General features: G+C 37.5%; 2 protein-coding genes across 4 annotated transcripts; both read right to left on the reverse strand.

The window, feature by feature from the left end:
• Positions 1 to 428: 428 nt before the first annotated feature.
• Positions 429 to 14,173, reverse strand: LOC110658626 (phosphatidylinositol/phosphatidylcholine transfer protein SFH8). 3 transcript variants are annotated; one of them, XM_021816320.2, is made up of 14 exons: positions 13,409 to 14,173; positions 11,580 to 11,877; positions 11,105 to 11,204; positions 10,625 to 10,891; positions 10,414 to 10,491; positions 10,200 to 10,301; positions 10,058 to 10,107; positions 9,864 to 9,963; positions 9,654 to 9,737; positions 9,429 to 9,542; positions 8,289 to 8,421; positions 7,742 to 8,139; positions 886 to 960; positions 429 to 759 (listed from the first exon to the last, which is right to left on the reverse strand). In XM_021816320.2, the coding sequence occupies exons 1-14, from the start codon at positions 13,470 to 13,472 to the stop codon at positions 739 to 741; spliced, it is 1,884 nt and encodes a 627-aa protein (XP_021672012.2). In that variant the 5' UTR covers positions 13,473 to 14,173; the 3' UTR covers positions 429 to 738. The 3 variants fall into 3 exon arrangements, with proteins under 3 accessions (XP_021672012.2, XP_021672013.2, XP_057986797.1); XM_021816321.2 differs by lacking the exon at positions 13,409 to 14,173 and adding an exon at positions 12,246 to 12,595; XM_058130814.1 differs by lacking the exon at positions 13,409 to 14,173 and adding an exon at positions 12,373 to 12,530.
• An 839-nt stretch (positions 14,174 to 15,012) lies between these two features.
• LOC110658627 (bifunctional nuclease 1) lies at positions 15,013 to 18,949 on the reverse strand. Its single transcript, XM_021816323.2, has 11 exons — positions 18,593 to 18,949; positions 17,884 to 18,202; positions 17,547 to 17,717; positions 17,389 to 17,438; positions 17,190 to 17,246; positions 16,869 to 16,934; positions 16,695 to 16,769; positions 16,368 to 16,483; positions 15,761 to 15,852; positions 15,356 to 15,420; positions 15,013 to 15,263 (listed from the first exon to the last, which is right to left on the reverse strand). Exons 2-10 carry the CDS (start codon positions 18,182 to 18,184, stop codon positions 15,359 to 15,361), a joined length of 990 nt encoding a protein of 329 aa, XP_021672015.2. The 5' UTR covers positions 18,185 to 18,202; positions 18,593 to 18,949; the 3' UTR covers positions 15,013 to 15,263; positions 15,356 to 15,358.

The following is an 18,949-nucleotide window of genomic DNA, read 5'->3' on the forward strand; positions in this document are numbered from 1 at the left end:
AACTGTAATTCTATAAGAATAAAGATTTTATTAAAAAAATTAAAAACAAATAATCATTAAAAAACAGCATTAGACAAATATAAAATTAAACTTACTATTTTTATTTTTTAGAATGATGGAGAAACGTATATGCTATTTCCTTCTTTTTTTTTTTTATTAAAGGTAGAAAGGGGAAGAGGTTATATAATTTTTTTTTGTTAATAGAGTTTTGTTTATATGTAAAAGAAAAAAAAAAAACCTTCTTCTAAAAGATTGATTTAATCATAATAAATGTTTTTTACTGAAGTGAAAAAAATTTAAACAAATATTTTAATAATTTTAAATATAATACTTATAAATTAATGAATGAATTCAAAAAAAAAATTATTTCAAACATAGGATCAAATTTAGTTCAATAATCAAATATTCAGCCTCTAAAAAAAAAAAAAGAAAAAAAATCCAACGAAATCTGAATTCAAGGCATTGAATATACATCTTCTGAGTTCAATAAATTAGTAGGAAGTCAATGTACTGCTGTTATATATCCTTCTTCTCTGTTGTAATTTGTAAATTTACATCGAAGTTTCATATTTTATACCACCTCAAAGTTGTATGCATCTTCTGAGCGCAAAACAAATATTTTATTTATCATGTATAAAATAGGGACCTTGTGTGTATTAGCATCAGCGCTTCTCCAAAAGACGAGCTAAGGACATGAATGAACAATGGCACATTTCCTCCTGTACACAAAACTCTTCTTCACCAGCAAAACTTCTTTTTCTGCATTAGAGAGAGAGAGAGAACCATAAATAAGCATAAGGATCAACTTTTTAATCCTTTTTTTCTTTTGAAAGGAACTTTTTAATCAGTTCAAGCATTCATGTGAGAATTTAATATTCAAATTACCCGAAATCTGGCTTCCTCTTGTCTATCTATATATGCAAGAAGCTCTTCTTGTCTGATTAAAGCTTCGTGCAAAGCCTGATGAGAAATAAGCATTACTGATCAAAGCATTAGTAGATAGAAGTCAACGTACACTCCAGAAATTTACTATACATCTGAGGAGAGTATTGCCAATTCCAGAAAAATTAATAGTTGATTTGTTAAGATGACTCCCTCAGTACACTGACACACTGAGCATCTAAGCTACAATACATTCTTCAGGTTTGGCAAATTCACTTGCACTCCTATGAAAAATCATACCTGCAACCTCAATATTCAGCTGTCTATAAACAAGATGAGATTGTTTGGCCCTAAAACCACTGGTTATTTATTACTAACACTCAATGGTGCAAACACACTTTACTTCTAATTAACTAATCTGCATAACTAAGTTCATACTCCAAACTACTAGGGAGATCCTCTCTCTCTCTCTCTCTCTCTCTCTCCATGATGTTCAAGACCAGCTTTCTTTGAGTTATACAACTCAACTCAACTCAACTCAACTCAACTAAGCCTTTATCCCAAAAATTTGGGGTCGGCTATATGGATTCGCTTTTTCCACTCTGAACGATTTTGGGTTAAATCCTCAGAAATGTGTAATGCTTCTAAGTCATGCTGTACTACTCTACTCCAAGTCAATTTAGGTCTACCCCTTTTTTTCTTTCTATCCTCTAGCCTAATGTGCTCTACTTGTCTAACTGGAGCCTCCGTATGTCTACGCTTCATATGACCAAACCACCTCAATCTCCCTTCTCTCAACTTATCTTCTATTGGCACCACTCCTACCTTTTCTCTAATACTTTCATTACGGATTTTATCTAGTCTAGTATGGCCACTCATCCACCTTAACATTCTCATCTCTGCAACTCTTATCTTAAATGCATACGACTCTTTCAGTGCCCAACACTCACTACCATATAGCATAGCCGGTCGTATGGTCAGTAAAATTTTCCTTTTAATTTATTGGGAATCTTACGATCACATAAAACTCCCGTGGCACGTCTCCACTTCAACCATCCGGCTTTAATCCTATGACTAACATCCTCCTCACATCCCCCATCTACTTGAAGAACTGAGCCTAGATATTTAAAGTGATTACTTTGGGACAGTGCCACTCCATTCAAACTAACTCCTTCCTTATCACCAATTTGGCCTTCACTGAACTGAGCTTTCTTTGAGTTATCATGACATAAAATCATTTTTACAACTCTTGACTCCAGCTTGTGCCATTTTTGGTCTACCTACATAGTTATCTGCTAAATGCCTAAACTAATTGCAGATAGTATAAATGTATATAATATCCAGAGGTTAGTTGCTTTTCTACATAGTTGTCTGCTAAAAGCCTAAACTAATTGCAAATAGTATAAACGTATAATATCCAAGAATTATGTTATGTACCCGAGATAAGGATCGAGTTACGGGTCTGCTTGCAGGGAAAGATGGAGTAGGAGAGGAAGGTGGAACAGGGGTTTTCTTACTTCGACCTATGTTTATAATATTAGATTCATCAAAGGGAACCTAGACCTTTGAGTGTAAAGTACTCAAGACTAATTGATTTTCAAGTTCCTCTTCATTGATTATTATTGATTATTTATACAGATTGTAGGTAACAACCTTCACAATCAAAGGAATCACAACTTGATTACATGGAGCATAAATCTCCTAAAATAACTGAAAAAAATAACAAATTAAGAAAGAGTCAAAAATAACTAAATGCTGAACTAGTCTTCAATTTCCTGGATATTCACACGTGGCTTCCTGCGTGTGTAGCTTCGTAATGGTCTGTTAACAATACTCCCCACCCCCACTGCAAGCTTGTCCTCAAGCTTGAATTCGGGAAATCGGTTGTTGATGTCTGAGACACGTTCCCAGGATGAGTCGGCAGGGTTTGTATTCTTCCAATGGATCAACACTTCATGTATGCCCGCTCGAATTCGTTGACCCAGAACAGTGAGAGGAGCTTGCTGTGCTGGGTCGTCCAAAGGAGGAAGGATTGTAGCAGCAGTCTGTAATCCGGAATGGAATGGTTTGAGTGCAGAAACATGGAAAACAGGATGTATTTTGGACTCCGGAGGAAGCTGCAACTTGTAAGCCATTGTTCCAACCCGTTCAAGCACCTTAAATGGCCCATAAAACTTGGCAGCGAGCTTTTGATTTCTTCTTGTGGCAACAGAAGACTGTCGATAAGGCTGAAGGCGCAAGAGAACTTGGTCACCCACTTGAAATTCCAATGGCCTATGGTGGCGGTCATACTGAATTTTCATCCGGTTTTGAGCATCCAACAGGTGAGAGCGTAGATGCTGTAGCATTTCATCCCGCTGTTGGAGAACAACATCCACAGCTTCAATAGCACAGCTACCTGGTAAGTAAGAAAGGAGTCTTGGTGGAGGCCGACCATAGACTGTTTCGAATGGAGTGGACTTGAGAGCAGTATGGAAGCTTGTATTATAACAAAACTCAGCCCACGGAAGCCAGTCGCACCATTTGTGTGGTTGAGAGCTGGTGAAGCACCTTAAATACATCTCGACGGTACGATTAGTCACCTCGGTTTGCCCGTCCGATTGTGGATGATAAGCTGAGCTGAAACATAATTTCGTTCCACACAACCTGAACAATTCTCTCCAAAAGGAACTAGTGAAAGTAACATCTCTATCGCTGACCATAGACTCAGGCAGCCCATGCAATCGAAAAATGTTATCAAAAAATAAACGAGCAATAGTGATGGCAGTATATGGGTGAGAAAGTGCCAAGAAATGCCCGTACTTAGAGAACCGATCTACCACTACCAAGATAACATTTTTACCTTTGGAGTTGGGAAGCCCTTCAATGAAGTCTAGTGAAATATCCGCCCAAATCTGTTGCGGAACAGGCAGTGGCTGTAGTAAACCAGCTGGTTGCAAGGTCTGAGTTTTATTACGTTGGCAGACTTCACAAGCACGAACGAAATCTTGAATCATATGTTTCATGCCCCTCCAATAGAAATCCCTGGTAATGCGATGGAGAGTTTTCTGATAACCTTCATGACCTTGATTGTGTAGTGCTGTCATGACTAATGTAACCGAAGGTGACTCTGGAGGAATATAAACTCGATTTTTGAAGAACAGTAACCCCTGTTTAAAGCTCCACACATCGGCTGCGGTACCAGCTAATACTGTAGTAATCAGCTGCTGAATATCTGACGAAGACTGTTGTTCCCTTCGGATGTCATCAAATAAATCAAGTTGAGGCAGTGATATAGCATAGAGGCTGTGTTGGTCAACATCCCGGCGTGATAAGGCGTCTGCCACTGTATTAGCTTTGCCCGGTTTGTACTCAACTTTGAAATCGAATGGTAGTAGCTTACTCACCCAATGTTGTTGGGGCGAGGAGAGTGAACGCTGTTCGAGCAAAAACTTTAAAGTATAATGATCTGTACGCACCACAAATTGCTTCCCCCATAAATAAGACTGCCAATGTCGAATTGCCTTGACCAGACCAATTAATTCTTTTTCGTACGCCGGAAGACTAATGTGACGGACAGCCATTGCTCGGCTAAAGAAGGCCACTGGCTTATTGTTTTGAAGCAGTACGGCGCCGATTCCTGTGTCAGAGGCATCACACTCGATTACAAATAAAAGATCAAAGTTGGGAAGAACCAGAATTGGAGTGGAAGTTAGAGCTTTCTTCAAGGATTCAAAGGCTTGAGTTGCGGCAGCCGTCCATTGAAAAGAATTCTTCTTTAATAAAGCTGTTAGCGGTGCAGCAATTGAGCCGTAATTGTATACAAACTTGCGATAATATCCAGTAAGCCCCAGGAAACCGCGTAGCCCTCGTGGAGTTGTAGGCTGAGGCCAATCGGTGATGGCCGAAATTTTTGAATTATCAACTTGAACTCCAACCTGTGAAATAATATGGCCAAGGTAGGACACCTGGAGTTGTGCAAACGAACATTTGGGTTTCTTCAGGACAAGCTTATGAGCTGCCAATTGTTGAAATACTTGGCGAAGATGCTGTAAGTGTTCTGCCCAAGAACTGCTAAAAACCAGAATGTCGTCAAAAAAAACCAGAACGAATTTGCGTAAATAATCCCGGAATACCTCATTCATCAAGGATTGGAAAGTGGATGGGGCATTTGACAACCCGAACGGCATTACCAGGAATTCAAAATGGCCATGATGTGTTCGGAAGGCCGTCTTTTCAATGTCCGGCGGGTACATGGCAACCTGATAATATCCTGCAAGCAAATCAAGTTTGGTGAAGAACTGTGCCCCTCCTAATTCATCCAGAAGTTCTTCTATAATTGGGATTGGGAACTTGTCTTTTATAGTTCTGGCGTTAAGCTCCCTATAATCCACACAAAGACGCCATGTCTTGTCGGCTTTAGGGACCAGGATAACCGGTGAGGAAAAGGGAGAACGACTCGGTCGGATGATCCCTTGATTGAGCATGTCAGAACACTGCCTTTCGATTTCATCCTTCTGGCCATGTGGATACCTGTACGGATGCACTACCACCGGTTTGGATCCGGGTTCCAAGGGAATGCGATGGTCGCAGTTGCGTGCTGGAGGAAGGCCCTTTGGAGGTTCGAAGATCGCCGCAAATTCTGTCAATAAATTCTGTAATTGCAGATCAGGGTTGGATGCGGCCAGGAGAGAGTGCAGTTCTGGGCTCGCCTCTGATTTGGAATTTATTCCTCGCAACTCAACCAATTGGTTTCTGAAATAGAAGGACATCTGCATAATTTCAAAGTCCCACAAAATGGGTCCCAATGTTCTCAACCAATTGACACCCAACACTATATCAAAGCCGTTAGTTGTAAAGCAAATAAATCCACCCTAAAGAAAATGGGGTAGAGATTAATTGTAGCTTTTACAAATACCAGATGCAATTGTTCGCCGTTGGCTACTTTCACCCTAAATCACGCCTTGGCGTCGACATTCACCCCATTTTACGAGAGTTTAGCTTGAAATAAAGCGTGCGTGCTCGGAATCAACGATATCAAGACACGTAAACCATTCCAAACTCCACGCAAACGCATGGTGAGAAGTTTGTGTTCTGTGATGGCATGTAAAGAAATTTACGGGCGGGTCCAAGTCCATATCTTCATCCGATTGCGGTTCTTCCGCGATCGATGAGAAACAAGCGTTTGCATTGGTGCCCTCGCACAAATGGCTCATCACAGTTGAAGCACAATCCCTTCTTCCGGCGGTCATCCATCTCGTCGGGAGTGAGCCGCTTGATTGGACGCGCTGTACGTGGTTCAGGTGGGTTTGAAGGTCGCTGGAAATCTCGATTAGAGGGCAGTCGAGAATTCAGCCTTCCTTTCGTGACAAAGCGTGACATGCTCATGGCCGAAACCAGGTCTTGTGGTTGATGGAGTTCAACCTCCACAGCTATGTATTCCTGCAAACCACTGATATATAGTTGGATTTTTTGAAGTTGCGTTAGGGTACCTGCACGAGAAACCAGAGTTTCAAATTTGTTTTGGTAATCTTCAACGGAACCGGTCTGCTTCAGTTTTGCTAACTCGCCGAGCTTATTGCTGCGAATTGGGGGGCCAAATCGCTTGTTACACTGACTCTCAAAATCAGTCCAGGTGGGTTCGGGATTATCTTGAATCAATTGTAAGTACCACAATTGGGCAATTCCTTCTAGATGGATGGATGCTAGGCCAACTTTTTCCTCCTCTAGTGTGGATTGATGCTTAAAGAAGAGTTGACAACGACTGAGCCAACCCAATGGGTCTTCCAATCCGTTGTAGCGGGGAAAATCGAGCTTTGTGTACTTAGGAACAACCAAATGTTCTCCGGAAGATTCGGAATTGGTTGCACCCATCGTACCTTTTTCCTTGCGAGGACGGTGTTGGCTCTCGGTGCTGGAAGACGATAAACTGAGTTTGGTTGATTGCAGGTCTCGCGAAATTGCATCCAATTGAGCTTGGAATTGATCCATTTGTTCGCTGCGATTCTGATTCGCTTTTTGTTCAGAAAGTAATAGTTCAAACATTTTGTTTAACTGCTCCTGCGTTGAATCGCCCATAACTCCAGGCTCTGATACCAATTTGTTATGTACCCGAGATAAGGATCGAGTTACGGGTCTGCTTGCAGGGAAAGATGGAGTAGGAGAGGAAGGTGGAACAGGGGTTTTCTTACTTCGACCTATGTTTATAATATTAGATTCATCAAAGGGAACCTAGACCTTTGAGTGTAAAGTACTCAAGACTAATTGATTTTCAAGTTCCTCTTCATTGATTATTATTGATTATTTATACAGATTGTAGGTAACAACCTTCACAATCAAAGGAATCACAACTTGATTACATGGAGCATAAATCTCCTAAAATAACTGAAAAAAATAACAAATTAAGAAAGAGTCAAAAATAACTAAATGCTGAACTAGTCTTCAATTTCCTGGATATTCACACGTGTCTTCCTGCGTGTGTAGCTTCGTAATGGTCTGTTAACAAATTATTTGCTTTCCAATAACATGCATTCACAGGAAGAGAGAAAAAGGAAGATGTAGAAATTCCACTGCTTCAGGGCTTTAAGAGAATTCCAGGGCACAGCACACAGTTAAGATGTCAAGTAATATCCTAGCTTTTACTGATAAAGTATGACACTCGTGAGATCATATACAACCACATTTTTCACCCTAGGGAAACAGTTACTCAACATACTTCCCAGTAATTGAGGTCCGAATCTATGCATATGATAGATGCATCTCCAGTGCGAAATGTTAAAAATTTAACTTTTGAAGTAGGTAAAGGAAGCAAACCAATGAATTTGTACCATATCACTGTATTTCTGCAAGAAGGGTAGGATGGAATAAGAGATATGATCACCTTTTTTGTAGAAATTAGCTCAGCTTCTAGTGCATCCACCCGACAAACAGCAGCATTCAGCAACTCCTCTTTCTCATAAGGCATTTGAAAAGGCTTCATCTGTAGCATGTCAACCTTCTCTTCAAGTTCACCCAGCCTTTTCAATACAGACGAGAGCAGGTCTGCCTGAGTAAATCCTGGAGCAGGAGAAGGGGGACGGGACTCCTCCTTGAGCATTGGTTCAAGAGTTGGATCAGAAGCATCACAGACAGAATTAGGCTCAGGGTTTTTCTTAGTCAACCAAATTGGAAATGAATGGATGACAGAGAGGAATGCTATGAAGATTGCCATGAGCAGAGCCCAAATACAAGCAAATAATCCTTCTGGAGATTTTTCTACACTTGGTGGAGGTAGTGTTCCTACGTTGAATTTCATGGAACCCATTCAGTGTCCAATCATTATAATATCAAAGTAGATAAAATTAAATCCAATTGTGATAAGGGTACCCTCATCAGACAAGACAAAGAAAGCATAATGCTTAGAGCCTATTGCAGTTAAACTTGATAACCTCTGGACGTATGTGGCTCTTGAGAGAGCACTTGTTTCTTGCATCCACCATCTACAGTCTTGTCAATCATGGGTACATATTCATCATATTCTAAGAAGCCTCTAGCAGGACTTGCCTTACCAATAACCCTAGCCTGTATGAACATCCAAGCAAATATAACAATGAGTTGAATTTTAAAGAATCTATTAGCATTACATTAATATTTGCATTTCACGTTGTCACTGATTTTTTGTTGAACTAAACAGGTGTCAGTCACACTTTTCAACAAATTTAAATAAGCCTACCGTAGACCCCCATAATTCTGACCTCTTAATATTAGGAATAGCAATGAAATCAATAGATGACGTTTTCAACATATCACAAAATAAGGAAAATACGAGCCATGAAACAGCAATGCATTTATCAAATTGGTAATGAAATTTCTTCGGCAAACTAAAACTTTACATTAAACTCCAAAAATACATCTGCACCTGACACAAAAATGTTACAAGGATCTCACAGTAACAACTATATGATATCACTTGTGATTCTAGGTGAAAAGGAAAAAAATCAAAGATTATGCATATATCATTAATGCACTGCAATAGACAGAAGAAAGAGTTTGTGACTGAAGAATCTAATAAAAATTATTATTAAATTGTCTAAAATCCATCACTGTTGTGATTTTGGCAATCAATCATTAACCTACAGGGGAGATTATCACGAATGGGTTTTGTCAGGCATAACATTCAGAATACCTAGGCATAAGAATTTTACTATTAAAAAGTAAGGATTAATATATCAATATCAAGATCTAATTTTTGTGATTTCAATCCACAAGCCGATGTATCCAGTGTCCGACAAGTCAGAAAAAAGAGGCCAGAAGCTCCTAGCTTCATAGGTAGCTGGTTTGCATCTACTACTTAAGAACAGCAGGTTAAAGTGCAGAAAAGCCAAGGTTTTCAATGAGACCCATTCCATATACCATCCATGCAACCTTATCATGCAATAAGTACGCATAAAATAGAAGATGATAAAGCTGCATTTGTAATCAAGCAAGAGAATTTTGGCTCTTCAAACTCACAAAAAATAGAAACCCTCAAATAAATCTCAAGTGATCTGGATGTTTCTAGGATGTATTAATGTATTGCCAACACTTACTTCTTCACAGACAGGAGTCAAGCTTGGGAGCAAATAACTCCTAGTTGGTTTAGGAGATGCAACATCTTCCACTTCAGATCCTGACTCTGCGGTAGATGTATCACCAGTTTTTATCTGATTTACAGAAGAATGAAACCCATATTAGAGAACATCTGAAGTTACAATTTTAAATTGTACTAAAAGAATCTTGGTCTATGTGGTGAAAGAAATTTTGTTGGACAATACCAGTGGATAACGTTGCTTATCAGATTCACTGTTTGAAAATGTTACTATTTGTCTGGAATATAGTGCTTCACCATTCTCAACCATCTGCATAGAGACAGGCAATCTTATTTATTAAACATAAATACAGGATGTTTACCTAAGAAAGGGACAAAAAAATAGTGAGACAATTTATACAGGAGAATCATCATTAATTTCAAGAAAATCACAAACCTTTAGAATGTTTGGATCTTTCCATGGCCCCTTGTCAGATCTCATACAACCTCCCTGATCAGCACATGTACAGCTCCCACCCAGAAATTCGGGCAACTCACTAGACAAGTTTGAAGATATTTCAAAAGTTTTAGATAGTTGGTATAATTGAAACGGAAACAACCAGAAAACTCAAAATCATAAAATTTAATTACCTTGCATCTATTATTTCAAGTAATTTGTTCTGGAACTTATTGCCAAAAACCTGAGGTTCAATTCAAAAATCAGCCAATCCTATGATTCACTTCTTTTAAGTATAGCAGATGGTTAAATATGAATGAGTATAGACCTACTCACATGAATCTTGCTGGCTGTTTGAGAATCAAGAAAAGATCTCACCGTGTTCCAGAGCAACTTAAAACCAGGACCAGCATTAATTATAAACATTCGGCAAAGTGTCTGCAAAATTTGGCATTTAAGACGGATAACTTTCAATTTGACTTTGATTCCCAAAATAAAGGGATTACAATTCTTAGATAACTTTTGAGAACTCGAAAGCAAAACTATGTACCTCAGGGTAGTTGTCACTATCAATCTTTTGTAGACGTATGATGATTTCTCGTGCAGACTTGGTAAAGTTTTTCAAACCCTAAGAACAAATTCATTTGAACAAGAAATGCAGGATAAGGTATAATCCGACCAGAACAAACTTGAAATGCTGCCCTTATGGAACTTAAAATGTTAGAAGGAGAGAGAGAGAGAGAGAGAGAGAGAGAGAATACCACTCCTTGCACATCCAAAATAGTTGTACTTGAATCTATGTGTCTTTTTGCAGCAATAGAGCAAGCAGGAAACTTAATTACAAAACTCTTTTCAAACTCCTGCACATGATATTTCAAATATCGTTCTATAGTGGTCACTTGCACAAGTTTGCTGGGATCAACTTTCCCTAGTCTTTCAATGTAGACAGGCCTACCCTCTTTATCTACACCATGGTAACCCTGGGGATAGTACTTGAGAACTTCATTCAACTCATTAAACTCAAAATCCTGGAAAACAAAAAATTAAGATATCTTACAACATAAGGCAGAAATCTCATGCATCAACACAATGCCTTTTTTAAGGAGAAAGAAAAGAAGAAGGCAGAATTATATGATACTAACTGCTAAACTAAGGAATAGCCAGGATAAGATAAATAAGAAACACGGGAGCATGGTAGCAAAGATTGCATTAGATCCAGGAAAATAATAAAATATTAATACCTCCATAATTGTGTCAGTGCCGAAGTCCTTCCTCCACTGAATCATATTGGCCCACATTTGCTTTGCTTTCTCAATGTCAAACTTCCTTGCTTTTAAGAACCTGAAGAAAGGGCAATTCATAAGAATGATGGTGAAGCTGTACATAAGCACCAAGTAAACTGAAGCAAGTATGGCTTGTTTTAATGCAGCAATATATATCTAAATTTGCATAGAAAATGAAGCTTTCAAGATCAATGTGAACATAATTTAAGGAACCAATTCTTGCACAAAATACAATGAGGTTTACAAAGGTAAAGACTGAACATGAAATAATTCACTGTACATGAATCAAAAACTGGAACAGCGTCAACAATTAGAAACACTGCTGTAATCCCATATGTGACCTAAGTGAAAGGCAAACTTTAAGATAGCAAAGATGTAATGAGCAACTAGTGTTTTCATTCATAAGCACAAATGGGAAGAATAGGAAAAGCACCTCAGCAACATGTGATAATCATCATGTCTTGCAGGAAGCAAGTCATCCGCAATGAGTGCCTGTCTAAAAGCATCTACAACCTGCAGCTCCTCAACATCCCGAACATCCTCAATTGCAGCAGAAATCTCTTCACCGCTATTTTTACTCTTCTTCTTATGGAGAGAACGTCTGATTTTTTTAGATGCCTTCATTGCTTTCCTCTTTAGATTCCCAATTCTAGTCTTCCTGTCTTCCTCTGAGTTTTCAAAATCTGATTTCCGTTCTCTCCTTTCATCATTGCCGGAAGAGCCATCAAAACCTATAGAACATGGAGGAAAGATTATAGCCCAATTCAAAAGTAGAATGGAAAACGAGTAACTAATTACCAATTCAAGTCTTCACTACCTCTTCCAAGCATTCTTAGACATAATATAATTCCCACTTTTGCAATTTGAATCAGCACATTAACTTAACCCAAGATTGCCAAAGACGTCAGTAGAATTTTCGGTGCATAATTTACTACCATTAACGTGAAGCTTAACAATTCCAAGCAAACTAACGAGCGCTAATCCTATAACTAACAAGTAATGGAAAAAATTTTAAACCCAAAATAATCCACAAAAATAGAATATGAAAAAGAAAATTATTCGGTGATGAATTGAATCAGTCAAAGAAGGGAGCACTTACAAGGCATCGCGAAGCGATCCAAAGGTCCCGACATGTGGACTTTCAGCTCACAAGATCGATTCAATTATAGAAAAGAAAGTAATCGTTCGAAAAGATAATTAAGGAGCGAAAGATCAAAGAATCGTACTGCTAATACGGATCCCGCATCGCATAATTCAAAATCTAACGATCTTTCGTCGGCTACTGCTCCAGCTGGTAGAGGAAAAGAGAGCCGTAGCAAAGAGAGAGAGATTTACGTGCAGTGGATAATAAACGAGAGGGAAAATGACCAGAAAAAAAAAAAAAGAAAAGAAATTTGTAGTAGTTGTCGCTGAAGCAATTTGAAAGCGAGAGGTTTGGAAATGCCACACACGGTGCCGAATAACAGCTGGGAATTAGGATTTTTCTTGTCCAGTGGTTGGTTGTTTGGGTGGGTCCTACGACCACGTGGCAGTCAAATAGGGGGGTTTTGCTTGGCGGGAATTTTGCTAAGCTTCCCAGAGCGAGTGCGACGTTAACTTACTTTTTAACCGCTTTTTGGATTTTTTTTTTAATGTTTTTATAGGAAACCCAACACTCATGAAATAAATGAGTTCAAATCAAGCTAAACCATTTTGGATCGTGATTTTACTTATACAGAAATTAATGTTATTAAAATAAATAATTTTAAAAATTATTTAATTATTTCAAAATTTATAATTAAAATATATTAAATTAAAATTTAATTTTTTTAATAAATATTTTTAAAATATATATATTTTTTGTTTAATAACAGTCCAATGTCATATACAGTGAGCTGTTTTTTTTTTATGGCCATAATTAATTTTAAGAAAAATAAAATTAAACAGAAGATTTCCAGATGAGATAAGATGAAAATTACAGCCTCATAAAATTTCCGAAGCCATCAATTTAGACTTAACCAGCGGGAAAAGGGAAAACTAGGCAGCTGATACTGAAAATTCCAAGGAAATCATACGGGACCCTTTTCCTATTTTTTTTTTTTTTTACTTTATTAGGTTCTCATGCTACAATTACTTTAAGATTATTTAAATAAAAGGTAAATTATAATTTACTTCATAAAATTTTTATAATTTTAAATTCTATATATATTAATTATGATGCTATAATCACGGTTAAATCTCCGTTACTTAGAGAGGAAAAAAAAAACCATAATGCCCTAATACCTCTGCCGCATTCGCTGACGTCGTCTATTTTCCAGCACCTCCTGGTGGGTCCACCCCTCTTCATCCCCTCACAAATCAGTCAAAAACAACCGTCATCACCACTTCCAATCTCCCTCACAGACCGAATCACACCATTTCACAGTTAACCACTTCCTCATCCCTGTTCATCCATCTCCAATATCATCCTCAACCAGCTCTTTTTGGCCAGACAATGAATCTCACCCATTTCCTTTGTGCATGTTGCGAAGCCCACAAGGTTGAAGCCGTGTTCAAGCGTCGACACATCTGGAGGTCTTCGATCTGAACATATCTCCTAGGATAAGATCGAACGGGGTGAGCATCAATTTGTCGTTGCTGGCACGAATCTGGCGGTCTTCACTTCTTTGCAGTGACCTTCCAAGCCCAAGCCCTTCAAGAATTTTCCTTTGAAACCTAAGGCTATGCTTAGCAAAAGAACCCCTTAACGGAGACCTTTCAATATAAATTTGCATGGTACATTTTCTCAAATCATCAAGCTCATAACCGGAAAAATCCACAAGGTAAAGTAGGGCGGGGGCAAGTGAGGAAATAAACGGTCAACAAAAACACTTGGAGGGTTAAATACAGAATCATAGATATGAGATTGGATTTAAGATGATCCCAAAGGTCATGGAGATCTTTGACAGAGAAGGTGGAGAGCTAGTCTTAGAAGAGGAACAGAGAGGAAGCAAGCTGGACTGAAACAGGAACAGGGGAGGGAGGGGACCTTCAGATTTGAATCTAGACGCTATACAGTCTCGATTTTTTTTTTTTAAGACCTACTTATATGAGTATCATCGAGTATAGATAAAAAATTTTGACAGAGCCTAGACTTCAACACCCATATTCTTTTCTTTTTTTTTAATATATATATATATATATAATTAATAAAATTATATTTAAAACATAAATACAATTAAAAATAACTAAAAATTAAGATTTATTAATATTTAATATTTAATTATGTAATTAATAATTATTTTATAAAATTAACTAATTTAATTTATAAAATTAAAATATTTGAAATTTTAATTTTATCACATCAAAAATTATTTTATATTAAAACCTAAAATTTATAAATGAATCGTATTATTTTGATTAATTTTATTAAAATTAATAATAATTTGAAAAATTAAAAAAAATCTTTTAAGATTAATAAAAAACACATAGACTAACATGTAAGCTTCATTAAAGAAGGTATTGCCGTTTGGAATTGCACATGTAGCTTAATTTTCCCCTAAATTGAACCCGCGCCAAAGCAGGGCAGCTATTATCTTTATCTCCATAAATAGTTAATTGTAGAGCAGACATGCAGACAAGGCCACTAGGCGAAAGGGGCAGATTCTAGGTCAAGGAAAAGAAGGATGACAAGCAACCCCTTTATGCATTAGAATTTGGCCGAGTCGAAGAACTCCTAACGTTCACAAAAATTGATCAAGGCCAGGCTAAATATTCAGAAACTAGGTAGGGTGGGAAGGAAGTCATCTTCAATCAGTTTAGCCCATCCAAACATTTCTCTACCGTTTGTGATTTCATAAATTTCATACAACAGCTTTAGTATAGATGTCTAACACATAACAGCAAAATGCAAGAAGAACCCCTCATGCAATTAATAGCTGATAAGCTTCAGCATCCACAGCAGAATAATAAGCAGAAATCAACAAGTGTTAAATTGCTTCAACGTTTTTGTAAGCAAAGTTTTATCTATACATATATTCACAAACTTGTTACACGCACATTGGTAGAAAGGGAAAGGGACATAATTGGTTACTGCTGTATAAAACTGATCTCATCAGCTTCCAACAATGTTTTCTATATACAATTTCTCGTGGAATAACTGAAACAAGAACGAATACTCCATCAAATTCCTTTAATTGAATCAGAATCTACCTATTTTTTCATTAAAAATAATGGTACTGATGTTCTCACCTGTCATGTATATTTCTTCAAGTTCCTTTTAGCCCTAAATTGACCAAGTTTGTCCCTCCATTGAGCTTTAATAGAACATGAAGATCATTACAATGTAAAAGATGCAAAATTACTAATGAAAATAAACACAATTAAAAAGAATAAGGGAATTGCAAAATCCAGCTATAATGCTCCCAAGGAAAAATATTAATCAGACCATCCATATAATATCATTGTAAAAAAGACAATTTCCAAAACTCAAAGAAAAACATATACATTTGATTACAGGGGGGTTTTGCATTGTGCAGTTCTAAGCAAACTAATTTGGCATCATTTCAAAATGACAGCATCCAATACAAGGCCACCAGCACTGTTCAAATAATGTCATAACCTACAAACATGGAAAACAATTAAAAGAAAATGTACCTGCATCTTGGTAACGTTCCTCAATGGCTGCTGTAATCATGTTGCGGACAAGATTAAACTCCTTGGTGTCAAGACAAGGCTGACCAGTAGGCCTGCAAACATACTGCTTTCAGTCGCACACTTTTCTTTCTTGAAACAAAGGTACCGTGTACATTGATACTAATCCGCTGTGTAAGTACTGATTCAGTTATCAATCTGCTTGTCGTGATTATTAATTCAATCATCATGGCCATGTTAGTGTTCATGAATTTAAGCTCAGATTTCAATTTATTACATTCTGGAATCTGTCAGAATTTGGGTAGGATCCAATTGAATATTTCATGTCTGAGACAACATTTAACAAACAGCAGTTATAATCTCAAATCTTAGATGAGTAGCATTAATCTCCTAGTCAAACTGTGAAAGACATCCACTTCTATGAAGTCATTGCTTAACCATTGACAATAAATCACAAAAAAAAAAAAAGGTTCAACTGCTACAGGATAATGAAACCTCTTGCAATGGAAATACAATTTTTCATTTTCTCCATCTCTTCAATCCCCCATTCCCCTAAAAGAAAAGATGAAAGAAAAAAAAAATTTCCAATCATAAGGATTTCAATACTAACCGATCTTGTTCAGTAAATAACAAACCATCTGAAGCAGGAGAATGTGTTAGCTTTCCAGATTCAATAACTCTCATCCCATCACTGTATGCCAGGTACTTGTTGACTTGAATTGGCACCTGGATAGAATATAAAAAAGATACATTGCCGCAGATCATTAAACAGCTAATACGAAGCATTCAAAGTTCAACTCATGGAAAAATGAAAATTAAAAAGAATACTAAAATTGTAGTTTGAAAAACCAAACTCAGAGAAACTCAATTCAATGGCTTCTTAAAATGCTCAATGGAGAGGGGGAAAAAAAAACAAATAACAACATTCACAAAGCACCTTGCATCTCACTGCAATATTGATGGCATCTGAAGGACGCAGGTCAAAGCTGACCCATTCTTTCTCATTGCCCATCTGTGAGACATCCAAGAGTTTCAGTAAAATTTTTATGCTTACACAAGTTAAGACAATAACATCACACAAGATTCAACTGAATGACAAGGATGTAAGCACCTTTGTTAGGTATAACTGAGCAAAATATGCCTCATGCACCCTCTTAGTAACTCTAACAAGTCTGACCTGCAGATGGGAAGATAAGGATCATAATCAAGATTCTCAAGGGACAACACATGGAAGGATTTTGATTACAACAGCAGAAAGGAACACAAGCTTAATATCTTCTCCATAGAATTTCTATCTGGTAGGTTGTAATTTGCCATGTCAGATAAGGTCGCTTGTAAAATTCTGACCATTCGAGCATATGCTCTACCTTTTTATCCCCTCTCAGTATGTGTTATTTCTTCATAAAATAAAAATAAAGGAACACAAACTTACTTCATAGCCCATTTTGTCAATCATTTCCTTCACCACTTGATACAAAGTTGGTCTAGCCTGCAGACCAACAAGCAAATAATATTCATCAGTGTGTAATTCGACACAAATACAGGCAGTTGCAAAAGTCCAACTTTGACATCTCCGTTAGTCCAAAAATATAAAGATCCTAACATAATAAATGAGGATATTATAAACATACTATTTTAACATTGCGCACAGCTGCCATAAGCAACACACTTGGCATCTCCACTGCATACAAAAGCAGATCTTAAAAATGAATCTAAAATAAATTTCATAAATGAAGGTCCATTTATTCTAAAAACTACTAAATGCAAACAATCAATAAGATGCACATACAAACAATTATAGGGAGAAGAAGACCAGTCCCATCTTCCATCTTCAATACAATTGCAGGATGTGGTGCATAGTCTGGCAGACGCCCACCTTGAGGGTTGTTATGGACACATCGTAAGTTCCTCCCATCCCTCATTTTGATCGTGAAACCATCTGCTCCACTCTTAACCTCAACTATAAGAAAAAATCAAGGGCAACATTAGTAATTAATGATATTTTGAAACCGCAATGATCATTCACAAGGAGACACCATATACTCAATAGATCACCAATATGTGCATACATACCACTCTTGGAATTTAAAGGGCAGAACCATAAGTTAGCTGTTATACGGACATACCAGCTTCAACTATGCTGGAGTTGACATAATCTTCATCGTTTTCATTGAAATTCTCGGCTGTGCTCCCATTGCCATTCGAGGATGAACTCAAACAACACTGCACTGTATAGCGCCCTTGTGCAATTAGTTGAGGAGAAAATAAACCCACTTTAGTTTTGTAACCATCGATCCTCTTGAATCTCCATAACCCATTTCTAATAAGCCTAGCATTCACCAAAGGGACATTCACTGGCAGAGTGTAAATTCCTGCTTGTTTTGCACGCCCAGCAGGGCAAATAACAGGTCCTTGCAATGACGCCATCTCACCTCCTCACAAGTCCTGCTCGACAACCAATATAAGTCAGAAAATCCATAAATCAACGCACAGAAACGTAAGAATATACAATAGATACGCTTAATTATATATAAAAGAGGTCAACGGTAAAATTGAAAGTGCAATAGAATTACATGGGGTGCAAGCTTCCCTTGATTTATTTTCACAATTAGGGGGGTAATGAGAAATAATTCAAGATATTTCATCAGTTTAATAACAACATAAAGAATCGAATAATGTTTCTCAGCAACCAAACAAGGAAGATTCAGTCTTCTAAATCCACACAACACTGAATCATCATCTATCCCTAATAGTGAACTATCATTGTAAGATCATAGCATCAGACAAACTGAATGATCACATAGACCAAAATAAAATCCAAAACCTGAACACCACCTGAAATCCTCCAAAAAAGAAGCAGCAATCTCGGGACCTCTTTACAAGGATGAGCGGTCAAAACTCACGTATCACAGCTAGTATGATTCTCAAGAACCAGGCCAATTCAATAAATTCCTCTGAGAAATAAAGCGAAACGATCGAAGGAATGAAAGGGATGAAAAGAGAGGTATTGGAGTGTAAGCAATTAAGATGGTAAAAGATTTGAACGAACCGACAAGAAAGGATCAGATAAAAGGGGAATGAGAGATGGGCGAGGAGGAGTAATGAGATAAGAGATTCTTTCTTGGCTTTTGGTAAGCTTGCGAGAATTAAGAAAGGGTTGTAACTGTTTCAGCTTTCAGGAGATGCATCACT

This window comes from Hevea brasiliensis, chromosome 12, assembly GCF_030052815.1.
Source record: "Hevea brasiliensis isolate MT/VB/25A 57/8 chromosome 12, ASM3005281v1, whole genome shotgun sequence".
NCBI lineage: Eukaryota > Viridiplantae > Streptophyta > Magnoliopsida > Malpighiales > Euphorbiaceae > Hevea > Hevea brasiliensis.

What these genes read in the sequence shown, in the direction of transcription:
- LOC110658626 (XM_021816320.2), bottom strand. Translation starts at nt 13,472, where the DNA reads ATGAAGAGGGGTGGACCCACCAGGAGGTGCTGGAAAATAGACGACGTC. An exon ending in CTTGAAATAATAGATGCAAG is followed by an intron (nt 9,964 to 10,057) that starts GTAATTAAATTT and finishes AAACTTGTCTAG; the next exon opens with TGAGTTGCCCGAATTTCTGG. An exon ending in AGCTAATTTCTACAAAAAAG is followed by an intron (nt 961 to 7,741) that starts GTGATCATATCT and finishes ATTTCTCATCAG; the next exon opens with GCTTTGCACGAAGCTTTAAT.
- LOC110658627 (XM_021816323.2), bottom strand. Translation starts at nt 18,184, where the DNA reads ATGGCGTCATTGCAAGGACCTGTTATTTGCCCTGCTGGGCGTGCAAAA. An exon ending in TCTTCTCCCTATAATTGTTT is followed by an intron (nt 17,439 to 17,546) that starts GTATGTGCATCT and finishes TTTTGTATGCAG; the next exon opens with TGGAGATGCCAAGTGTGTTG. An exon ending in TTGACAAAATGGGCTATGAA is followed by an intron (nt 16,935 to 17,189) that starts GTAAGTTTGTGT and finishes TCCCATCTGCAG; the next exon opens with GTCAGACTTGTTAGAGTTAC.